Below are 25,390 nucleotides of genomic sequence, written 5' to 3'. Positions count from 1 at the left end.
TGGCATTTTCAAGTAGTTTTAGTTGAAATGATTTCATTGTAATTAAAATAATCTATCGTCATTTGATATTAAATGTATTGAGTATATTGTGATGAAATGAATCCAATTTACTGTTATTTCACAGTAATTCAATGTTATTTTTTAGTAACTCAAGGTAGTTACTGCATTTTTACTTTAATTAATTGAGCATTTTTATGATTTTTCACAGAGATAAGTGTAGTGATTCAATAAATATAACCGAACAGAGTCCTATCGGATGGAGTAGTTTCTTGGTTTATGGGATTTGTAAGAAACGATGTTAATTACTCACCTCATCTCACATACACACACATCTCCTAAATAGTAAGGAATTGGATGAGATGTGTAATGAATGAAAGCAAATGATTGCTATGTTACTTGTCTGATGTCGTGTTCGAAGCGTCATATGAATGCAGGAGGGTTACCGAATACAATCGCTCATTATAATATGAACCGGAACCGGAATTTGAATTGAACATTATATATTTTAAAAATTCCATTTAGAATCAAATTTACAAAACCTGCAATCAATCAGTCAGCCAGTAGTTTACTTTTCACACGTCGAATGTTCACATTGTGCAAACAGAATTGAGGGTGAAGGGAGACGCGATAATACAGGTTATCCAGCAGCGTCACTTTTGAAGGAGTCCAGCATTGCGTCACACTGACGAATAGTATATCTTTAACAATAACTAACCTTGTGACATCGTTCGTGTTCAACAGATAAACAATCAAATATCTTGTCTGTCCCAACAGATCAAATATGAAATCTGGCGACGATTGCTCTCAATCAAAATACGTTCTTTCGAGCCGAATATAATTTCCAGTTTCTTATCTATATCCACAGACAGTCGTCATTAGCACAGCAATAAATCTAAGAATAATTCATAGATTTGAGCAGAGGCACACGCAGCTTGCCATCAACAATATAAGTTACATACTGTAAATGGAAAGATTGCATTAAAAAATTTACATCGAAAATCGAAGTAGAAATACCGCTAGGTACTAGATGACCATCTCCTATATTCTATAACTTTCCACCCCAAAAGTGCAAAATCAACTAATATCTTACAGACCAAACATCCAACACTGAAATATTTGACGAACTGAACAAATTTTAATAGGCATCTAAGCAAAAAATGGCGCTCCAGAAGTATGTGTACCAATATGGAGGTAACTAATTTTGTTTGCATATTTTACATAAGTTGTGTGAAGTTAATGTAACCTATGGACAGGCGGTATATTCACTAGGCTAACACAGACAGAACCCGAACTCGTAATAGAACTAAAATAAGAAAAATCGGAATAAAATCATGTCCTAACCCTAGCCTGGTACACATACTACGGGACAACCTAAAAAATCAACAAATAAAAAAAAAAAAATTCTATGCCTCACAAAGTTAGCAATGGCTGCATTTTCGACGTTCCGGAAGTATTCGTACCAAGATGACGCTCTACCTGAACCCCAACCCGATACACATACTATGTTCAGGTCGTGCGCAATCTTGGTACGGATACTTGGGATCACCTCATTTTCAGTAATCGAATGTGAGACGTGGCCCTTCCCTTTGCAATTTTAATTTTTTCAAGACTTCATGGACATTGCCTCCATCGATTTAAATATATAATAAGTACTATCAATGCTGCCCAGACCAAAAGTGGTTACATAAGTTCAACTAAAAACATATCATAAAATTTATTACAGAAACTTAGACAAAATTTATTAAAAACTTAAAATAGAAAAAGAGGACGCGACGCTCATCTGAATCAAATCAGTATTCTTGAAGTATGTGAACCAAGATGGCGGACGCTTGAACGTAGTATGTGTATCAGGTTAGGGTCAGGCCATAATTTTATTTCAATTTTCCTTATTGTAGTTCTATTACGAGTTCAGGGACTAGCCAAGTGACTCCCGTAGTATTTGTACCGTAGTATTTGGCCTAACCTTAACTTGGTACACATACTACGTAACGGTGTCCGCCATCTTGGTTCACATACTTCGGGAGTACCATCAAATCGGTACGAATGGCCCATACACGATTAATTATAGATTGGGTTTCATCTAGCATTGGTCCCTACTATATGATCTGTTGTTGTTGAGGTTTTGCGCTGTTTTTCGTAAAGTAATAAAATCACTACAAGCTAAATATATAGGTTCATACAATCTCATAAAACAGCCCTTTGATACATTAGAATAATCAAAACATGAAGATTTAATGAGCTTAAGCATAGACTTCGCAACGCAACGGGATTGGAGTTATTAACACTTACCATATTAAACTAAATTAAAAACTCTTTTTGCCGTTTCACTCCATTCAAAATTGGCATTTTACCGCGAGCCGCACAATTCCTTTTTTGTGAGACGTATTTAGCCCGCGGGCAGCAGGTTGCTACCCCCTGATATAATATAATGACTTGAACTGGTCAATAAATAACTCCCAGCGATACTTAAGTTAATTAACTCAGCCATTGACTTAAGACTCGGATGTTCCGTAACTTGGGTTTGTAAAATTCTACCTTGAACATGCGGGGAAAGAATCAGGTGAAATATTATGAAGTTACTCTAATATCGCAAACAAACACGGAACATGCGCTTTCTCTTGCAAAAGATTATAGCAATTTTCATTCTATAGATCACCTAAAATTGTCATTTCTAAAGGGACTTCCGGGATGTCATCCAAGTGTCAAGATTTCCAGGAATATGGATTATACCTCACTTAAACCACGAACGAACCTGAAATAGTTGGTTTAATTTTATAATCGAGCTTCCTCTCTATCAAAACCAATGTATTACATTTTCATTTGGTTCTGAGTAATTTTCAAATTGTTCTTTGTAAGTTCTATGCTTTCTTGTTTCACTTTATTACAGGAACAATCTTTAGCATTCTCCTTTGCTTCAAGAGATTTCAAATAAAACGATTCAGCCTTGTAAAAGTTACCGAGATTATGATGTGCATTACCAATGTTGTTTAGAAGATCTCCAAAGACTTTATATTTCAAAGCGTTCGAACTAAATGTTTGTTCCATCAAGTCTACGCCTTCTTCATAATATCCAATAGCTTTCTTATATTCACCAACCTCGTAGCAACTTAAACCAACATTATTCAAACATCTTGCTTCCATATCAGTCTTTTTATTCTTATCAGCTCCTGATACTGATCTCAAATCTTTCAGCATATCAGTGATCATTTCCAAACCAACATCTTTTGCAAGTATTTTCATTCTTCTTCTCTCCTCCGCCAAAGATTCGATCACAATGCCACATTTGAATGAACAATCCTTTAGCCCAGTGATAGAAATATTCGGATTCGATTCGAACTTATACAACTTGGCACAGCACGACAGCAAAACCAATGCACGAATATAAGAGGCATTGTCAATGCAATTGTCAACCAATTTGATTACGTCATCAACATCAGGCCGTGGTGGTGACGTCACCATTGTTTGTAACGCTTCAACGCACCTCAATGCGTTTCGTTCTCTTCCAAGTTGAAAGTAGCATTCTGACATCATCAATTGTTGCCATGGCGACGATGGAAGATCTTCAATCAGATCCAAAGCTTCGACGAACTTGGAGTTTTGAATGAAATGACGAGAGTTCTCTGGAAATATTTAGACATAGATTATTCTAGATCCGTGAATTCGGCGTTCGTATTTTTGGCAATTGTATTTTAAAGTCTCTGGAGTCGAAGTTGAGAAATCTCTGGAGTGTCAATTCCATACATTCTGATAAAAGTAGTCATAATTTTCTACAGAGACTCGGACAGGCAATAAATTTACTAATAGCCCTAAAAGTCTATTAATTAACCAAGGTTTGTATAACCAGGAGTTTTGTTATCAAAATTTGAGTGCTTCGGGGGTGGAGTCGGAGTCAAAATATGTTCACCCCGAAGTCGGAAATCCGAGCCAGAAATTATTTTCAACCCGGAATCGGATTCGATTGTGAATATATCCCGACTCTACAGTCCTGTTTATTTTAACGTCATCACAAAAACAGTATTTATATAAAACAGGGCGGTTAAATCGAGGCGAATTTACCTTCTAAACTCTGATCAATTTACAAATCAAACCCAGCTAACGATTCCTGGTTGAATGAAGTGACGATAGTTTGCTACAGATTTAAAGATTTAGATTATTTCGTCTGTCAACACAAAATCAATACATGCTCAGATAACAACCAATGGTTTGTTTAGTTTGTATTGTTTTGTGTCGAGTCTTTGTTTATATATTGTGTATTCATATCTTGTATACTTCACTCTCACTCCTGGCATTTCACCTATCCTCCCTCTAACCCAGGGGCGACAAGATTTTGACCAGCCCGCTGACTGTACATCAGTACATTATGATAATACATTATTACACTATTAGTACATTATGATTGATTCATTATGTGTTTTTTGGTCTCTATTTTTTGTAAAGTTTAACTTTACTTTAAACGCGATTTAGAATTTTCTTTCTTGCATTAGCGAATAAATATGTGATTAAGATATTGAATACTATTCATGTTATAATCCGGCCCGCCGAGGTCTTCATTTTTCCACATCTGGCCCGCCGACTAGAGAAGTTGCCCACCCCTGCTATAACGCAATCTTTTGTACAAGTTGTTCAATGTTTATGTTATTGCGTCAGTTTAGCATCTGACATTGACTGCACTGTAGTTAAAATATCCAAAATACATTTTTAAGATATCTGAATGCCGATAATATTCATACGAGTTGAATAATACCAATCTTGAAATTGAACCAAGGTTTGCCCAATGTCCCGATTATGTGTTTCATGTATATGGTAAGCCTAGCTCGAGGGCTAGTTTAAAAACACTGAAAATTGAGTCCCGTCCCATGAGTACCGTTCCATTCTTATCAATTCCCCATATCTATTACGCACGAGTAATCAGATACAATCATAACCGTTGCTGCCTTTCTAGAGCCTTGTTCAGAGAAAAGCATGCAAAAAAATGACACTTTATAAAATTATCAAATTGTTTCAGGCTCGGTTTAGAGCAAATATGAAAAATAATGTTGTTACATAGCAGTGGCCATTTTATCGAGTAAACTTTTGGGATAAAAGTTCCGATATCACATATCTTGGCTAGCCCAGTGTCTTGCTTATAGTGAATCTGTGAAGGACCAACTTATTCATGTTTTTGAGAACATTTTTTGAACAACACTGGTTCAGAAAGTTGAGTACAGTAACAGAAGCATCAACCTAAATATTGCAGCAATACTATATAAGCAAGGGCGTAACTTTGAATGCTACAAGACATGAAGCATAGGAGAGATGGAGCGGGCAAAGTTTATGGACAAAAGGTCAATAATGTCAGTGTGACGTAAAATTACATACTATGAATATATTTACAGTGTTACGAAAGCTAAAGTGGAAAACAATAAGCCTAGTGCCAAAACTAAATTTAATCGCAATCTCAACAAACTCCTTGAGCTATTTTTTCTAGCTAACATCAAGCTTTCTAACATTAAAATTTGGTTTTAGTTTGGTTGTGGCAGTTTTTCAGGCGGGCCAAATCGAATTATCCAACGGGGTTGATTTGTCCCGCGGGTTGCAATTTGCCCGTGTCAGCCATAGAGTATAGGAGAGCACGGCAAGAAAAAATAATTAGAAGTTGAATTCTTACCTATTGCAATGAATTCTTTCATTCCTTCGCTAAAACTCAGACCCGGAATTGACTTGGCGGTGCCAGCAAACAAGGATGGCAATGTAGGTTTGCTATCTAAATCAGAGAAAGTTTAATTAGTGTCATTATGGCTCGACAAATATCTTTTGGCTTCTATCTCCGAGAATTAATGATAAGGTAGTTTCACAAATTCATGACTACGATGAAAACCGCTAACAGTATATGGCCTATAAGCAGAAGCACGGTATAGTAGTCGAGATAAGATGGGTTATACTATAGCATATATAATTGGTAAATGAATGTTACCATATATTGCTAATTTGTAGATTGTCTCTGACTTGCAAGTCACCCGTTCACCCTTCAGCTTCAACGCCCACGTGAATGAAGATGCGTTAAAAATCTCTATATGTTTTTATTTGTAAATTTCCACAACACACAGAATACAAATCCTAAAACATTTATCCACACTCGCTTTGAATGGTTTACACCGTCTTCTCTCTATCGAAAGATATCGGAGTCGTATTTATACGTTGATCATAAATCCAATTAAATGCTGTAAACGTGAGCTCGAGATTCACGTTTTAACAGAAACTCCTATTATCTCAATAAGGGTAATTATGTACATCGTACGGATGGGAACTTAGATATAATTATTTCAATCAGTGCCAAAAGTCTTGAGAATATAAATTTTAATTTGATAATGACTGGGTGGAACATAATATGTTTCTTAAACTGGTGTAATTTGATTCCTACGAAAGTCTTTGTTCGAATTTTGGGAAAAATTAACTTTGTTTTGATGATTTCAACATGAAATGGGGTACATTTGGGGGTTAGTTGCTATATTATCTCCCCATCTTACTAACTGGAAGTTTAAAGATTTGGCACCCTCTAATAAATTGAAAATATATAGAAAAATACAATACACAATGCTAAAATTAATGATATAGGTCAAAAAAAATATTTGCATGTATATGATCTACAATGAGACACGACATTGAAATAAAGAAGAGTTTATAGAAAGAGTAAAGATTGTAAAGTAGAATTACAGAAGGATGGCGTATTTTTATTTGAAAAATTTTGGTTTGGACGGTTAAAACATATTTTCAATTTAATGTATTTCGCTAAGTTAAAATACTTATACTCGCTTTATCGCATTGTTACGATTTTGTAGACCTAGTTGGTCAATATATGCTTGTCCCATGTCGGGAAGAAAAAACGCGTTGCGACCTAGTTGGTCTATATATTTGTCCCATGTCGGGATGAAAAAAACGCATATTTAAGTGTATGCCATCTCGGGGCTTTTTTGAAAAAATAACGCTTTTGGATACAATTTTTGTTAAACGAGCTTATTATTTCACCGTTCTATATGACGGCTTTGTAAATAATTAAAAGTATGACTCGCTCGAATCTACTTTTTGAAAGCATTTTAATTCTAACGAAATCTATTAATCGAAATAGGAATGCTAACCGCAAATTTTCAATAATATAAATCTCTTGAAAGGTATTTGAAATTAGAATATTCAAAGTTGTTACCATTAATTAATTTATAAAAATTGAAAACCAAATGAAACGCCATGTATATTTAAGAAGACAAAGAAGTACTTTACCTTAGTATTAGTGGAAGAATGAAAAATGTCTGTCTCAATGAGGAGAAAAATCTGAAAATCATGAAACAAATTGTAGAATAACATGCTCCGGAGCTGTATATCCATTAGGTATGCGCGACAATTTCTCTATTGTTCGGAATAGAGCGCGTGATTTACCGTAAAACAGTCCATATAGTTCATTGTTTTCAACAGTTCGTTTTTGATTAGGTTTTTCACCTCGAACATATATCATGTTCTAAAAGAGTTCATTTCGATCGATGTTCAATACAGTCCATATTCATGATTTTAACGTTTCCAGAGTCCGTTACCATAGTTCAACTGTTTTCAATTGAGATTATTGTCTTTTCATAATGTTTCTGATTATATCGGCTTGTCAACAATTTGCTACTTCAATCGTTGTTCCAGGCAATTTGAATCTCCCCGACGTTCGTAAGTTGGTCGAATTTGATTTTCGCACGTTTTGTAGAGACGGTTTCTCGGCAATTGTGGAGAGCTTTCGCTTGGTCTGTTTTTTGGTTGATTCCTTCCAATTGTTGCCTGTCCTGATTGTTGTCCGTTGATCTGGTCCGTATCAGAAGATTAATTCAAGTCGGCTTTGTCACCATTTATGGCATAAATGGTTGTTAGATGAATGTGATGTTACCGTATATTGCTAATTTGTAGATTGTCTCAGAACTTGCAAGTTACCCGTTCACCCTTCAGCTTCAACGCCCACGTGAATGAAGATGCGTTAAAAATCTCTATATGTTTTTATTCGTAAATTTCCACAACACACAGAATATAAATCTTATAATATTAATCCAGACTAGCTTAGAATGGTTTACATCGTCTTCTCTTTTTATCGAAAGATATCGGGGTCGTATTTATACGTCTATCATACTTCTAATTAAATGCTGTAAACGTGAGCTCGAGATTCACGTTTTAACAGAAACTCCTATTATCTCAATAAGGGTAATTATGTACATCGTACGGATGGGAACTTAGATATAATTATTTCAATCAGTGCCAAAAGTCTTGAGAATATAAATTTTAATTTGATAATGACTGGGTGGAACATAATATGTTTGTTAAACTGGTGTAATTTGATTCCTACGAAAGTCTTTGTTCGAATTTTGGGAAAAATTAACTTTGTTTTGATGATTTCAACATGAAATGGGGTACATTTGGGGGTTAGTTGCTATAATACAAGCTCATTGTTTCAGCTGCACGGACTTGGATGTAGAATCAAATATCGGTTACGTGAATCACCCTAGTCAAAAAAAGAGTTCAACAGCCTTCTAGCACATATCCAAACCTGCTAAGGTTTGCGAACGGGTCAGCGAATGCTCATTCCTAACAAAAAAGCCAGTCGTTTGGTTTGTATAAACTTTAGAATAAATTCGAATCTTGGAAACTCTGTAATTTGACATTAACATTTAGCCCTATGTCAGTGGTTCTCATACTCTTATGATCCGTGGTACCCTTCCAAGAAATCTCGACACTTGTGGCCTTCCATCTTGAATAGCAATACCAGCTTCCAATAATGTCCGTCACATTGAATAATAAAGACAGCAAGCGAAAGTAAAAGAATGAATGCATGATATTCAAAGCATCAAAAAATTTGAAGGCAATGTACCTTGTGAAGGTTTTTGCTCGTGATCCCCAGAAACCCGTTCTGTTGCCGGCGCTCCAAAAGTGTGTGTACCAATATGGAGGTAACTAATTTTGTTCGCCTACTTTACATCAAGTTGTGTAAAGGTACTGAAATCTATGAGCAGGGGATATATTCACTTGGTTAACACAGACAGTCCCCGAACTCGTAATTGAACTAAAATAAGGAAAATCGGAATAAAATTACGGCCTAACCTTAATCATGTACATATACTACAGGAGTACACTGTTACAATCCTAATATGGTCGGAGCCCTAGTAAACCCATCATGCATACTAACCTTGATTAAATCTTTCGACTTTTGCTTCTTCCGATTCTGCCAAAACTCTTGCTGGGGTCGAATCACATTCCAGCGTACTTGGTCGTGAATTTTCTAGAATAAAATGGTTGAATTTATAATTTATATTTCAGGCCTTTCGAGGAGCCTGAAGCTAAAACGATCGGAATCTTTTTGGTTCAGCATTGCCTAAAACAGCATTGGGAGGTTGTAACTTGAGGGCATGGGATTTGAATACGAAATTTTTCAACTTGCAAAGGCACATGATCTCTTTGAACTCTGACGTCTTTGAGCGATCTAACTCTCTCACGCTGAATGTTTGTGGCGTCGTATCGTTATTTCACAGGTCTACAGCGGCGGTGTGGCTCAACGGGCTGAGCGTTAGGAATACGCCCGCCACCGCACCTCTAATTACTCTGCGTGGGTACGCAGGTTCGAATCCCATGAAGGGATGGTTATGTGCGAGAGGATTGCTAGACTCCTCGCCGTCGTTGGGTGGTTCACGTAACCGCTGGTCGGTTACGGCTTCCTCCACCACCAAGTCCATGCTTCCGAAAACAAACAATACAGTAAAAACTAATCCCATACCCAACTTGGAATGGTAACCGGACGAGAGGCCGTGGTTCGCCATATGGATAAGCCGTCTTATCGGCTTTCCTCTCCCCCGGGATAAATATGTAAATCCTATCATATCCAGGTCTAAAGACCCAAAGTCGTACAATGAAATGTTTGCTGGTGTGGTGTTCGGAGTCATAGTTTCACTTCTGGAGTCAGAACCGGTGACTCATGTAGTCAAATATACCAAGGATACCCGAACATTCTACCTTGCGACCCCTTACAATAAATTAGAGTTTCCCGCGGCCGCTGCTAAGTCGGCATTGGTATACAATTGCACCGTCTCTCTGATCCGGTGTATTCTTTCGAATTATGTTTTGCACGAGTCCAAAAAGTACAATATAAATAGCGCTTCGTGTGAAATTGTATTCATTTTGCGACTCTTTCGTTGTGCCCTCCTGTGGGCTCTCGACCCCCCCCCCAGTTTGTGAAGCCCTGAAATAGATTGAAAACGATATGAACACTACCTGTTGTACTCGATGTAGTTGGTAATATCACTTGATCAATCCCGGTCGCTTGTACGTTCGTCTTTTGCCTTCGAAAATAAATGAAATATTGATATAAATCGTGCACAACGAAGCATTTTAAACTACGACTGAGCATACAACATGGTCTATTATTGTAATGATGAGCAATGCTCAAAAATTTTAACACCGAAATCGATCTAATCGTTGCTGGTGGTGAGTAAGGGCTTACTTAGGGCAACCAGTTTTCTCAAAAGATGCGTTACGAAATAAAGAAGTGTTCCCCTTAAGTTAACTGAATCGCAGAATTCCGCAAGAAATATCGGATCCGTTAGAACAGGGGAAATTGGAAACTAATGGCAGTGTCGGAATTCCGTGATAAAAAAAGTTTAAAACATGAGAACTATCATGTGCCCCCCCCCCCCAAAAAAAAAAATTACAGAAAACACAAACCTGGTTGATTGAGACTTGAGCAAGCTACGAGAATGTATTAAACATTCGAGCTGCCAAGACGAAGAACCTTCGAGTAACTAACTAATGAGTTACAGTTTAAAAATCCACATTTATCGCTTACCTAACGTTGTCTCCTGCAAACGTGGTTCCACCTTCCTTATAATTCACAGTAACGTTAATAACTGGCGGTTTATTCGATTCCTGCCCCTCTGCCATATCTAAATCCTATGTTTATCGATTACGATTAATCTAAAATTATTTTAAATATTTATGATTATCAGTTAGGTATTTTTATATTCATTTCAGATAGGAGGAAACTCAAGATGATACCTTGATTAAATGGGGAACCATTCCATGTAACTATTTTTTGGACTATGGGTCGGTTTAATATTATTATGTTTTATATTGTTAGAATTTTTCTTCTTATCGGACACGAAAAAATCGCTTTTCTTTAACTAATAGACCAATTGCTTTCAAATTTTCAGTGGTAAAAGATTTTTCTCTAAAAGCCTATTGCTTTTATTTGTTTTTAAATTTTTTTGTGAGATCTGATATTTGATCTAAACTGCGCTGTATATTTTTATTTTGGGAACACGATTTTATGACATCGGGATGGCTGTTTTCAACATTTTCATGACACCGTGACTTCAGGTTCAGGTAATATTTGCTCATTTAATCATTATAATTAATCAAAGGTTTAGCAGAAAAATTAAAGTCTATTAGTTAAAGTAGTGTTTTCAATCTTGTCCAGTGGGAAAACAAAGGCGATAAAACGACTTTAATAAGATATGACAAACTAAAGCCTCTCTTGCAATTACTATCAGTTATATTATATTCTTCCCATGACCCGACCCATACTCTAAGTGTGCCCGCTTTTACTGACCATGAGTCGCACGGTCGATTTTTGAGAAAAAAGAGGATTCAAAGTGCACCTCATGGTCGTAAAATACGATAGTCAAAGAGTTAACTTATTATTAAAAACCTTTACTCACCCCTGTGTACTTTCTTCTTTTTAAATTCCAATCTTATTAGCATTCAATAATAACAGCACAATCTCTTTCCACGAAATAGCAAGCATATTTGTGAGCTTTCATTGAATCGCGTTTAGAAAACCTCGCAAACATTCTGGCTATTTTATGGAAAGAGAATAGTATAATTTATTCTTATTTATGAGTTGAATTATACTATCTTGTACAAGTCTCCTTGTGGCACTGGCTACACAAGGATCGGAATCAGGAAGTGAACAAGACGATAGGACCTACAGTTCCTTTCACAATCGCTGCGATTGAATTCAAAATTCTGGAAACAGGTTCTTATGGTACCGAGCTCATTAACAACAGGTTCATTCCAGAAAATGTATGTACCGCACAACATAAGCTACATGAACATGACACGCTTTAAATAAAGCTGATACATAACTTTTGAAACGCTAGTCGCAAGCTGAGGCGGCCCCAACCCATCTAAAACAAAAAACGAGAACTGTTTCGCTGATTATCACATACATTACAAGAACTGGTTCCCGCAAAACCCCTGAATTCCACCACTGCCTAGTATCCTTTATGCCTGACATGGCCAAACTAGGCCTCGCGGGCTAAATCCGGCCCTTTGGGTAATTCAATCTGACCTGCCGGATGCTCCCACAACCAAACTAAAACCAAATTTTGATGTTTTAGCTAAAAAATAGCTCAAGGAATTTGATGAAATTGCGATTAAATTTGATTTGGCTCGAGGCCTATTGTTTTCCACTCTGTAAAACTGTAAGTATTGTTTATACAGCACAGTTACGTGGGTCGCTAGTCTGGATGGGCAAAATTTTGCCACCACCTGCATTATAACCTCTCTCTGTACTAAAATTGGTTGATTATTTACCATCATACCCCAACGATAATCTATGAACAGTCAGTAACGTCCGGAAAACATCGTAACCACTCAACCATATCACCTTTTGTTGTAAACAATGGGATCAGCGCACGACGTCAGACGCGATATTTTTTAATTGTGATGAAACATTACCCGATTCCATTGTTGATTTGTCGCACGCTTCGCCACGCACGGCCCGATGGTAATCATAGGTCACGTAATACATAACGTAAACAAAAGTGTTGAAAACGTTAGTATTATATGTATCGCCTCGCACTCGATTTTGTCTCTTTTTGGACACGTTAGTGTACATAACGATCGTTTCAATATTATGTTGTTGTTGTTGTTGTTATTATTCTTCTCTTTCGTCATGATGAAATCGCTTTTCTCTTCGAATACAGGACTAATTGCTTTGAAATTTTCGGTAGATGAAGATTGATTTTTTTGCCAGAAGGCTATTACTTGTATTTATTTCAAAAATGTCTGTGAACCTCAAGAGATTCGATTTTTGAGTGCGAAGATGTGATCAGAATAAAAAAATAGCGGAACCTTGTGGCGATTCCGCGAGAACAGCTGAGAAGCGAACGTAATTCTCGCTTCGCTAAGATTTGTTTGTGGGGAACGGTGAACTGCGCGGTACCGGTAACTGGTGTTATAGTATAGTGTGACTAGAATCGCTTGTGTTACTACCTTTATGAGTTAGACGTGTCCATATATTTGAGCATAGCTCTCTTGTTTAATTTGTGTTTATTTACATTGGCCAGCTGCGCTATTACCCCACTCTTCTCTGTGTTCCGTGTTTTTCCGAAAATAAGGCTGGGTCTTATTTCAACTTTCTTTAGAAAAATAACAATGGGGATTATTTTTGAGGGCTGCCGTTTATTTTCACTCATCACATACAAAATATTATTCATTAACTTATATATATATATATATATAACGCGTTTTAATTAAGAAAAAAAAAAAAAAAACTGCTAAACACAGATTATACAAAAATGGCCATAAATGTCTTCGTAAACTTTTCAAATATTTTGCGCTGCTATTGACTTGGTCTTATTCTAAGGGGAAGACTTGTATTGAAATAAAAAAAAACAGGCTAGGTCTTATTTTCGGGAAAACACGGTATATCATCTCAAGAAAAGCGAACGTCTGAATTACCCACTGAAATTTGTTCAAATATTTTTTTAGGGGTAATTACCCCCTGTATATGAACCAATGGTTTAGAATAAGCGCAAATGAAAGTGCGCGGCCCTTTGGAAGGGCTAGACCAGTGGTTTACAATTCGCGACCCGCGAGTCAATTACGACCCGCGTAACGATTTAATATGGCCCACGAATTTAAGTAAAGTAGTTCTAGATACTGTCAAATTGTTACGTCATTATCACAGTCTGAGCACGTGTATATTCGTAACAATTCAATTATACCGGTATCGTAATATTATTCACCGCTACAGGTATCGGCCTCTTATGGATGATCCTCTCTCCCGGCCCGCGAATATCATTCCGATTCTAATTTTGGCCTCCGGTGAAATTACTTTGGGAACCACTGGTCTAGACGCCGACTTTTTCAAACTAAAGCAGGATGCTGTTTTTACAAGGAGAAAATTTGCTGCAAATATAATTGGAGTATCTTGACTGAGGGGGCACGTACATTACGTAATTGGAATCCACTACCTCATTACTGCGCAATTCTGCGATACAGAGCTCTAGTCGTCGCCCGTAATTTTGCTCAGCGATCAGTCTCCTTCATTTCTATTCATGGCCTCGTTTCATATATCGATGAGTGCCCGGAAAATTTGCCGCAGGAAATCTCGCCGCATAAAAAAAAAGAGCATTTTGCTGTAAAACAAGTAGTTGTGATGAAAACAGTTAGGTTCGTGGGTTGGTGTACGCTCTTAAATAACGAATCTTGTTTAAATAAGGCGATTTTTCCTATGAGGCGAAATTTCCAACGACGAATTTTCCTAGAACCCTATCTATGGTATTAAACATATTTCCGAAAAGTTGTAAAAAGTTGTAGGACGGTAAATTTTCCATTTATTGATTTATTCCAATTTACGTGAGTGTGTGTCATCTTCATTGGAGAAAATTGATACTCCCGAAGTATGTGAAACAAGATGGCGGACACCGGAACGTAAGATGTGTACCAGGCTATAATTCCAGGTACAAAAACAACTCGAGTCACTTGGCTAGATCCCAAACTTGCAATAGAACTAAAATAAAGGAGAATTGGGATAAAATTATGGTCTAACCCTAACCTGTTACACACACTACGTTCCGGTGTCCGCCATCTTGGTTCACATATATCGGGAGTACCAAAAAATTTCCTTATAACAATAACTGTAACTACTGTTATCTTACCAATCACTGCACTTATTTTGTGAAACAATCTATATTTTAATTTCAAGTGTGACAAAAAAATGCAAAAAAGCTGCACAAATACACAAACGAATATTACACAAATAGATAAAGCAGCGAGATCAAGAAAAATACGATAAATATAAATCCGTTGTATTGAACCAGGAATAATTACAGAGACTTGCTCACAAGGGTAACGAGAATCGTACTTTGTGATACGTGCCCATTTTAATGGCTGGCGTGTCGTTATCTTCTATAGAAACATACTGCGTTGAGCATCTGGGCATAGTCGCCATAGCACATGTTACCGTGGCACGCGGTTTCATGTATGATTATTATAAATATATAGCCTTCTAGAGCGTAGTTTGCCCATTTTTTGTTTTATGACGTAATACGACGTTTACTAGTGCTTCTCCGAACAGAGCCATCTATCTCGTTCCGTTCATTTGGTGAAAGGATTATCAATAGTCAGCCAGGAAATGTTCCATTTTCAGTAAGTCGTTCAGAAATAGAGTAAAATGGTGTTGAAAAAGGCGCATGAATTTATATCTTACTGCAAATTTGAAAAAGCGCAGGCTTGCGCAGGCTGGTGTGCGGGGGTGAGGACCATATGTTTTTTAATATGAAGCTTTTATACTATGGCGTTACGGCATCCACGTCAATAGCAGCTGATTTTTTTTACAATGTACGCTTTATCTGGAACTCAAGCAAAGAAATAAATAATTCAATAAATGAATTTCAACAGTAAATGCTGTCAAAATAAGTGATCAAATATGCAATTACAAAGTCTGATATACCCAATATTTCAAAATGACGAATAATAAAAAAAGTCTCCATTTTTAGTGAATCAAACTCAAACTTGTTAAAGTAACATGACCAAAATTGTGTTCCGTCGTACTATTTCATAAACAACGACATCGGAAAATCACTTTTATGGCGATTATTAATCAAAATTTGATTGAAAAATTTTGACGCTAATAATATGAATATTTGTATGTGTTTATAAAGCGGGGCTTCCCAACGTGGAACCCAAATTAATCAGCCAAGTTATTTTAAGACAGCAAATCATTAAACTTTGATATCTTCAATAAACACTCCGAAGTCCATACGACTTTAAATATAAATTTGGAAGTTCACAGCGAAAAGAGCTAGGAAGCACTGGTTTAAAGAGTCTTGCTGCACGCTAGCGCAAATGTATTTCTGAAACGTTTCACTTGGCCAAAGTCAGACTTTCCAAGACAAATATATTCCTGCAAGACTCTTAACAAATAGAATAGCAATATTTATTTCTGCTACAGCATCCTCGCTTTATAGGAATACGGACCAAAGAGGAATATGTACTTAGTCTCGCATGAATACAATTGTGTTATCGTGCAGCAAGATTCACGATTCAAATGGAACAGTCAATTTTATTCTTGCTTCAACATCCATACGCATACGGGATTCACTTGCGCATAGGCATATAAAAAAACAAGTAGTTGGACCCGCAGAAATTCAGAAACACATTTGTGTTAGTGCACAAGACTCTTGACTCACTTTAGCAGCGAATAAACATAGTGGAAGGATAAGCATTCAGTCTTACTCAATCTCCACTGAAAGTTTGGTACATCTTTTGTTTTCTATATTTATTCCATATCCTAAGCTCCGATTTTCAGTTAAAACGTGCACCGGGGTTATAAGCGGAAAGCTTATTTCGAAGTATGGAAGAATGCAATACACTTTGTCTCGCAAAGAAAATCAGTCTGTTCTCATTTATGACGTCATCAAATGGCAACGACGCAATAAATTGAGGTCATAATATCAATGACATGCGAATGTGATTTGTGTTTATTATCTGAAGAAACTTTATCAATAGTTTATGTGACGTCACAAGTGTCGTCATTGAACACTTGTGACGTCATTGTTTGCCTCTGTTCGAGTAAAAGTAATAAACTTGAACCGGAATACAAACGTTAATGTATATCGGTTTCCAATGTTTTGGAGTAGTCGACTTTCGTTGGAGAACGCGAGTGATCAAAATTGTGGGAATAGGCGTGTCGTTGGCGGTCTACTTGGTGGAATGAAGGCGGATAGTCGTCCATAGCAACTGCAGTTGATACAGAATCGAAACCGCCTCTGAAATGTGGGAGGGTTGCCAGACCAGCTGTGTAGGCCGCAAGCTGAGATACATGGTTGCCATGTCTTGGATGATAATCACCGTCATCGTCGTCCTCAGTTATGTTTGGATCATGTTCGGCCAGATGTAAGAGATCATTGTAACTAAGGCTTGTTTCACGGGCCCTTCCATCTCCCATGACTCTTCCGTTGTAACGCTTGGTCAGGGCCATTTCAGGCACGCCACAATCCCCTCGAAGGGTCATCATTGATTGACCCAAATACTGTGGGGGTGGGGGCGGCATTGGCTCCTCTGCAGCGTATCTCGACCCACGCTGGGAATTTTGGTTCGCGCTATAGTTAAGTGAGGATTTGTAAGGCATGGTACCACTGTATGGCATGCTTCGTGACTGGTTTATGTATTGGTGTGGCTGCGTACTGTATACAGGGATGCCGTGACGTGGTGGCGTGGCGCCAATACCATTAAAATGGTTGGGTCGCTGCTGCGGAAATGTCATAGCTATAGTCCCGGGTACCGCGTGATACTGTGCTGACGGTGACATAATGTTGCTGACTGCTGTAAAAATAAAAAATTATTTAATTTATGGAAAGAATTGGGAAAGTATATAACGTAAGAATTATGATATGTACTCAATGAAAAGATATATAAAAACTCCGGGCCAATAGTTGAGATGAAAATCGTATGAATCGGCGTTCATGTTATGTTCTGATTGAAAAATTTATTTGCTGCATTATTTTATTTAAAATAACTCATTGAGTAGACCATTTAATATATATACGTATATATTCTATTCTATGAAAAACATTAAGTGAACTACGCCAATTGAATCTAAACTTGTCTTGGAATATCTACTGGACAATGGAATTCAATATGAATCTACCGCCCAAACTCTTTATCCACGTTTTATGAAGGCTTGCACAATGAAAATCTCAGGGCATCGGTGTAATAATAAAAAATTCTTTTTTCAAGGACCATCGAATACGGAATACGCAGAGAGTTTTGGGCAGAAGGTTAGCATTGAATTCATGGCAATAGGTCTATGGAGTCGAAGAAAAATTTTACAATCGACCGCGCACTCCAGATTGGGATATTTTTTTGACCCGTTTTGATGGAAATTTTGACATTTGTCAGAAACTCTCGGTCAAATTTTTTTTAAGTTCTGTAGAAAATGTATTTACCCCCATTGAAAGTACGAATTTTTGACTCCCAGCTTCGGTGTAATTCAAAATTAAGACACCGACTGCCGATAAGTTTAAAATATGAATACGGCGTCAACTCCAATGAAAACATGCTCAGCTAACAGCCTCGCATGACAAACTTCATTGAGCGTCATTGCAAATGACTGTAACCAACATAAAAATATCTTTTGTGTTAAAGAATTGGCAAGGACTACATATAGAGGCGCTTCAGAGGTGTGTGTACCAACATGGAGGTAACTTATTTGTTCGCCTATTTTACATCAAGTTGTACAAAGGGACTAAAACCTATGGGCAGGGGGTATATTCACTTAGCTAACACAGACAGTCCCCGAACTTGTAATAGAACTAAAATAAGGAAAATGTGAATAAAATTATGCCCTAACCTGGTACTGTTCTACGGGAGTACCCAAATGGAAGAGAGTCCGATTAGCAAAAATTTTATATTTACCATCTTTTTCGCTCTTTTCAACAAGTAATGATGTTGTTGCAGCGATAGAAGCCTGTTGTTCTGCTTCTCTTCTTGCTCTGCGTAGATTTCGGCCCCAAGTTTTGTCCTTCGTTGATAAAATATGAAAATGGTTAAATTTATTGAACACGAAATGTACCAATGAATAGTTTTGCACGACTGTTGTTCTAATGGCGGTATTCATTGCGAAATTCTTTTCTCTTCCTAGCAGACCCATCTATTTCAAGTTTTCAGTACCTAAAGAAGTTTCCAAAGGTCTATTATTAGTTATTTCATGTCAAAGCCTAAGTCCCAAGAAACCCAATGTTTATCCTATCAAAATTATACATTTTCATAAAATATACTGAGTAAATTCAATAATTTGTCATTAGAATTAGCGGAATGCAGGAAGCGAGGATAAATGCGGTCACATTGGCTTCAGTGGTCTAAGACCGGCTCTGTAATTACTTTGCAATCCTCACCTTGATAAACTCATAAACGTAGTCGAAAAGCTCCAGAATGGTTAAGATACTGGCACCAATGAACAAGCCCATCTGACCTCCGATATCACCTGTGAAAATAGTAACATTGCGATTATTCCGTTCACTTCAAAAATGAAGAGATCCAACATAGGCAAAAGGGAGAAATTATCGAGAAAAGTTTGGCAACCACTGGCCTATAACAAAGCCAACAGCATGACTGTTTACTCATTAACGCGATTGAAACGGTTGGTGGATAATAATCCGGCAAAAAGTACAGAGTACAAAAAGTATATCTCAAACTATTTATTGACTAGATAACTCGCCGACTCTTTCACGGTCCTCGTCAACTGTTATGAGCCGATCTCCGTTTTTGGTATTTTATTAAAAACCTATTTTATTTTTATCTTGCTTTTTTCGCATCTTGATTTATGCACGAAAAAAAAATAAGCGCATAATAAACCTTACCAAGCAATGCAGCAACTTCGTACGCAACTTTTTGTTCAATGGTTTCGTAGTTCAAAGCTTCGAAAAAGACGTTCAGTTTGACAAAGTTATCTCTGAAAAAAAAAACATATTGGAAGATGAGGAAGGAGGCCGTTTTCTTGAAAGAACACAGCAAGATATAAGTCCTTAGACTAGAAACATACCAATTGCCTATGAAGCTGCCATGCTTATATCCTGATTAGAGTGTATCTTATCATTATTATCTTGACTGGAAAAACAGTGATGCGGTCGGGGTTGGTAATTAACTTATAGTGACAAGGTTACGTCGCCCCGGTGGCCTAATGGATAAGGCATTGGCCTCCTAAGCCAGGGATTGTGGGTTCGAGCCCCATCCGGGGTGTAAAACATTTTTTTAAACTTGGTAGGAAGGTAAAATGAATTTTTTTACAATCATATACAATCATTATTTAATTAAAATAAGAAACAATAAAAAATTTATATTAAGTACAATATGTGATCATATATTAGTTTTGATTACAGTTCTGTTAATTTAGGGGCGCACTTAGCGAATCGCTGCAGTGGCCTATCTCGCACATCACTTTGCATTTGTAACTAAGTAAAAACTCACCTGACGTAAGTTTCAGAAACATTGTACTTGTAAGCCAGATAACTTGCTGCTTGTGTGCTTGGTAACCGCAGTGTCGATGTTTCCAGATTGTATCTAAAATAAATAGTTTATTTAGTTAAAATAAAGCGGAATATTTATGTACGAGAAAATTACTGGGTGGTTTAGGGGACGTCGTTCAAATACAACTAACACAAGTATTGCCCACGGGATTCGAACCCGCAAAAGATCAGGAGTAAAGTGGCAAAGGCGCTCATGACGCTTAGCACCATGCGTCATCCAAATTGGCTTCAAAAACTGTGTAATCAAAACACAGCTACGACTGCGACTGTCACACGAGATTCGAACTCACAAAAGGTAATCAGAGATTACATAGGAAACGTGTTTCTCTTGAACTGTGTAACCAAAACATTTGACACTTGTTCATCATACAGACATAACTTAGGATATTCATCGTTCCTCAATGCGCGCTTGTCATTAGACTGCTGAGTGACCTGCATGAAGTTCGAATCACGTTTCATGTTCGAATCACGTTTCACGAATCATGTTTCAGCATCAAGTCGCTCATTTAGTACATTTCTGTCGCGTGTTTTAAACTACATATTTATCTTAGGGGAGAAGAAAGCCGCTAAGCGGGCTTCACGTGGGAATATTTAACCAGTTATATATTTAAGATGAATAAACATGTTGGCAGTAACAAACCAGTAACAAATCAACTGCGACTTCCATATAAACCCCCTACGGGATTCGAACCCACACATGGTAATCCGTGTGTTTTCAGGTTCCTCGGTGTTAATTAATTAATTAATTATGAGATTGTTAGATTTCTCAATATCACATTGTTGCTTCCATAACAGCCGATACAGGGTAACCCCCCAAAACAGAGCCCATAAATTACTTAACTCCTTCTACAAAAATGAAGGGAAATTTATTTAACTTTTGAATTTCTGTTTAAGTATGATTGTACCTGAAGGTTTCAGTAATCGAGGATGCTATAAACGAAAGTTATTTTCGCTCTAGAATAAATGCCAAATGACCGAGTTCTGTTTTCTAGGCCCATCCTGAACGACGCACATTGATATTCCACACTGGATTCGAACCCGCAAAGTATAATCAGGGGTGAGATAATATCAAACGTGTTTCTAACGCATAGCACGGTGCACCAATCGTTTTTGCTTCATAATGCGTAAAAGAAACACCAGACAGTTGGTTATCAGACAGACAAAACCTGGGATATTTATCGCTCCATATTGCACGCTCGAATCCCGTGTTTTTTTTATGCCACTGGGTGAGATTATTCATGTATTGCATTTGCGTCGCATATTTTCAAACATTTATCCCAAGAGGATAAGGAAGCAAATAAGATGACTTAATTATATGGATATGGGATTAGTTGGCCGGTTATTTGTTATCGGAAGCATGGACTTGAACCCCGTATCCACGTATGGGATTTGAGCCCGCAAACCCACGCAAGGTTATCAAAGTGAAGTGCGATGGCTAGCGTTTACCTAACGCTTATCACTGCCGATATAGACTTGCTTCGAAAACCATGTAACACCTACCTGGTCACCAGACAAGGAGTTTTACAAACACAAATTTTCATATCTTTTGCCATCAAATAGTCAAGCGCTTTGTCTGCGCAGATCTTGTATTGCTCTGGGTCACAGAATGTTGCATTACCTAGAAAATAAATAGCAAACGTCAGTGGTTCCCCAACGTTTTTCGATAAATGTCTTCTTTGCTTATTTTGGAACTCTTTATTTCACCCTGTGTAAAAACTGTGTTTCGTTATTTGTTTATTTTATGCACAATTAGGTTGTGAAATGCGCAAGTCGCATCTATCTTTTGCAAAATTTGAATAATGTTTAATGTTTCCATATACATGCATTACAATACTAATGAATATTTGGACAATATTGATGAAACAGAACCAATATCCCGAGTATCGGAATCTTTTTGGTCTGGCATTCAAAATCTGCTCTTCTCTGAAGGCGCATAAGTTGTGCTTGAGGATCACATCTTGCCCGCGGGCCGCAGGTTGCATACATAGGCCTATCTATGTTTAATTGTTTAAAGCAGTGGTTCCAATAACCTGAGGTAAGGTGGAGATCACACCACTATTCAAGATTGTGTGATGTCACAGTCACAATTATGATATTTGTCACATGATTTTTGTATAGGAAATACGAATAAAAACAATGGATGTCTATGGTGGCCCATCGTTGTCACGCGTAAAATTGAAAATAAAAATAAAAAACAAAATAAAAAACCGATAATAAAAAAATTTTTGTGAAAAAACATAAAAATAATTAAAAAAAAAATGAAAAAAAAAAATTTAAATTAAAAAAAAATAAATAAAGGAAAACGAAAAAAAAAAAAAAATAAAAAAAAATAAAAAAAAAAAAAATTAAAAAAAAAAATTGAATAAAAAGAAAATAAAAAGGTTGACAACGATGGTCCGCCTCGTGGCCCATCGTTGTCACGCGTTTTTGTTTTTAGAAAATTTGCTTCTGCTTGGGACCAACGTTGTCAGGCATAATCCTACGCGCACAAATGTGTTCCCTGGGTTTCAAACCTAATACTGATTTTCTTGAGCAATATTCAATATGAAAATGTTCTATAAATTCTCCATGCTACAAGTTCAACAAGAAGTAATATATTTATAATAATGATAAGAGAATATAGAATTGAATACGAAAATTCGGAAAATTTGTTTTTACGTGTATAAGGTAATTTGGAGAATGCTGCTTAACTACTCAGTTGTCTGGACACTCGCGATGCCGGTACCGTACCGTCTTACCAAATACCGGTAGTCGGTTATAGTCGCTTTGCGTCTGACCGTACCGGTAGCCATACAATCACTCATCATCTCCTATTCTTTCACGAGTGATGGGTACCGGTACGGTCAGACGATACCGTACCGGCATCGCACGAGTGTCTGAGCAGTTAAGCAGCATTTTCCAATTAAATTACCTTCTACACGTAAAAACAAATTTTCGTATCCAATTCTATATTCTCTTATCCTTATTATAAATTTATTGCTTGTGGTTGAACTTGTAGCATGGAGAATTTGTAGAACATTTTCATGTTGAATTTATTGGATATTGGTCATGAAAATCAGTAGTGAGTTAGAAACCCAGGAAACACATTTGTGCGTGTAGGATTAAGTCTGACAACGTTGGTCCCAAGCAGCATCAAATTTTCTAAAAATAAAAACGCGTGACAACGATGGGCCACGAGGCGGACCATCGTTGTCAACCTTTTTATTTTCTTTTTATCCAATTTTTTTTTTTAAATTTTTTTTTTTTTTTTAATTTTTTTTTTTAATTTCAATTTTTTTTTAGATTTTTTTGTTTGTTTTATTTTTCAATTTTTTTTTTTAATTTAAATTTTTTTTTATTTCTTTTTTTTCAATTATTTTTATGTTTTTTCACAACTATTTTTTTATTTTCGCTTTTTCATTTTATTTTTTCATTTTTTTTTAAAATTTTACACGTGACAACGATGGGCCACCATAGATGTCGGTTTTTATATAATGATTATTAAAAAATCCCGTGATTTTCTACAATTTAATTTTATTTTTTGATAAATGAACACAAAAGACCTCTTCCAAAAAAATCATAGTGGTATTCTTCAAAAGAAAATAAATCTAAAACCTGTCTAAATTTCGGGGAAACATGGTAAAAAGCGCTGTACAGTGTACAAAACTGCTATGCGTAAAAAAGCCATATGGTCATTCTTTGTGTAGCAAATTTTTGTTCCTGTGAGAAGATCGTAAAAAGGAAACTTTCACAGATTAGAATTTAAATACAATTTAATTTCTTTTGCTTTTTTGAAGATTTACGTATTCGAGTCGCCACCGATCCTAATAACCAGTATAATTATCTAAAGCTTCCTACATCTTTTCACGACCCACTAAGATTCCTTTTGCGAACCACCAGTGGGTCGCGACTCATAGTTTGGGAACCGCTGGTTTAAAGTTTTAACTACCTGGCATATGTATCATTCTGCAGCTACAGTTATCCAGCACAAAGTTGGTTTCACAGGTGATCCTGCATGCTGATATGCTGTAATCGTTGAAATGAAAGTGCTTCTTTCTATCGAACTCTTCCACACATTCGCCGTAAGGAGCTGGAAGAAAGGTGATCTGTAGGAAAATAAGGATGAATCATTATCTCTCTCTTTCTCTTTTCAAACAAGACAAGAATTGCGATTAAATTTCTCTTCGACGATTCAAATGCATTCCCGTCAAAAAAAAAATAAAAATATATATATATATATATATATATATATCGTAGTTTTTTAATATATAATTTAATATATTAATTTATATATATCGTAGTAGTTTAACAGGACCGGCTCGGCGTTGCCTTTCTTATTCATTACGTCCTGGACGAGGTGGTGAACATTAAATCTTTAACATTATTAACGTCTTCCATAGCTGAATACCGTTAATGGTGATAGCCAAAAGCTTAATCGAGCAAATTGGCATTTTAGAACTGTTCTGTCGTAACTTCAAAATCATCTACATCAAAATTAGAAACATTTAGTATCTCAGTGGTTTTCTTACACAGATCCATATTCGGAGTGAAAGGCGTAAAAACGTCATGGAATAACTTACTCTTTGTTCCTGAGTCGCGACCAACGTCTGGAATCCTGGTGACACCCCGAACCCAAGTTCATGAATAAAAGGGGGTTCCCCTTGAACGTGGATCTGAACTTTGAACCCTGCTTCTACCGAGATCTCGTCTGTCGAATAAGGTATGAAGTTTTGTTATTTTTAAAGTTATAAACATATACACACCTTGTCTTTGGGGAATGCTTAGTCATTGTAATGTTTTTTGAGCTTATTTTCGGCTCCGACTCTCGCATATAATCTCCATTTTCCATATCTTACGTCAGAGGTGTGCAAACTTCTCTACGGGAGGGCCAGATACAAATAACTGAGTAAAACCGCGGGCCGCACCTTTATTTAACTTAGCCATAGGCATGGAATTAGACATGCACCTACCAGATTGAACAAAATCAAAAACTCGTTTTTCGGGCCGCACAACATTTAAAATTAGCAATTCTTCGCGGGCAGCACATTTTTTCCTTGAGACCGCATTTGGCCCGCGGGCCACGCACCCCCACACTCCTGTCTTACGCA

At 36.9% G+C, this 25,390-nt stretch overlaps 2 protein-coding genes and 1 non-coding gene across 5 annotated transcripts in view; 1 reads left to right on the top strand and 2 right to left on the bottom strand.

Moving 5' to 3' along the window:
• Positions 1-956: 956 nt before the first annotated feature.
• LOC120343034 (uncharacterized) lies at positions 957-11,821 on the bottom strand. The gene is made up of 6 exons (XM_078111165.1): positions 11,706-11,821; positions 10,835-10,938; positions 10,264-10,331; positions 9,185-9,277; positions 5,648-5,743; positions 957-3,620 (listed from the first exon to the last, which is right to left on the bottom strand). Exons 2-6 carry the CDS (start codon positions 10,927-10,929, stop codon positions 2,809-2,811), a joined length of 1,164 nt encoding a protein of 387 aa, XP_077967291.1. The 5' UTR covers positions 10,930-10,938; positions 11,706-11,821; the 3' UTR covers positions 957-2,808.
• A 3,130-nt stretch (positions 11,822-14,951) lies between these two features.
• Positions 14,952-25,390, bottom strand: part of LOC120342861 (acid-sensing ion channel 1C-like) — a 59,445-nt gene continuing 49,006 nt past the window's right edge. For 2 of the 3 annotated variants that reach the window (XM_039411851.2, XM_039411849.2), the window contains 8 exons: positions 24,863-24,990; positions 24,232-24,388; positions 21,804-21,921; positions 20,245-20,337; positions 19,638-19,729; positions 19,173-19,261; positions 18,694-18,799; positions 14,952-17,601 (listed from right to left, as the gene is read on the bottom strand). In XM_039411851.2, the coding sequence (XP_039267785.2) occupies positions 16,883-17,601; positions 18,694-18,799; positions 19,173-19,261; positions 19,638-19,729; positions 20,245-20,337; positions 21,804-21,921; positions 24,232-24,388; positions 24,863-24,990 (1,502 nt within the window). In that variant the 3' untranslated portion in view covers positions 14,952-16,882. The remainder of the gene's footprint in view (positions 17,602-18,693; positions 18,800-19,172; positions 19,262-19,637; positions 19,730-20,244; positions 20,338-21,803; positions 21,922-24,231; positions 24,389-24,862; positions 24,991-25,390) is intronic. The other variant, XM_039411850.2, reaches the window with a different exon arrangement.
• Trnar-ccu (transfer RNA arginine (anticodon CCU)) lies at positions 19,944-20,016 on the top strand. Its single transcript has one exon. It is a non-coding gene; the product is annotated as a tRNA-Arg (tRNA).

The sequence above is a fragment of the Styela clava genome, chromosome 3 (genome assembly GCF_964204865.1).
Source record: "Styela clava chromosome 3, kaStyClav1.hap1.2, whole genome shotgun sequence".
Taxonomy (NCBI): Eukaryota; Metazoa; Chordata; class Ascidiacea; order Stolidobranchia; family Styelidae; genus Styela; species Styela clava.
The sequence above is the reverse complement of the archived record's forward strand: the minus strand, read 5'-3'. Positions and strand labels throughout refer to the sequence as shown.

Bases quoted from the DNA above. Each gene is read 5' to 3' on its own strand.
- LOC120343034 (XM_078111165.1), bottom strand. From the start codon at position 10,929: ATGGCAGAGGGGCAGGAATCGAATAAACCGCCAGTTATTAACGTTACT. The intron at 10,332-10,834 runs GTAAGCGATAAA...TTATTTTCGAAG, and splicing joins TTTGCAGGAGACAACGTTAG to GCAAAAGACGAACGTACAAG. The intron at 9,278-10,263 runs GTAGTGTTCATA...ATTTTATTCTAG, and splicing joins AACTACATCGAGTACAACAG to AAAATTCACGACCAAGTACG.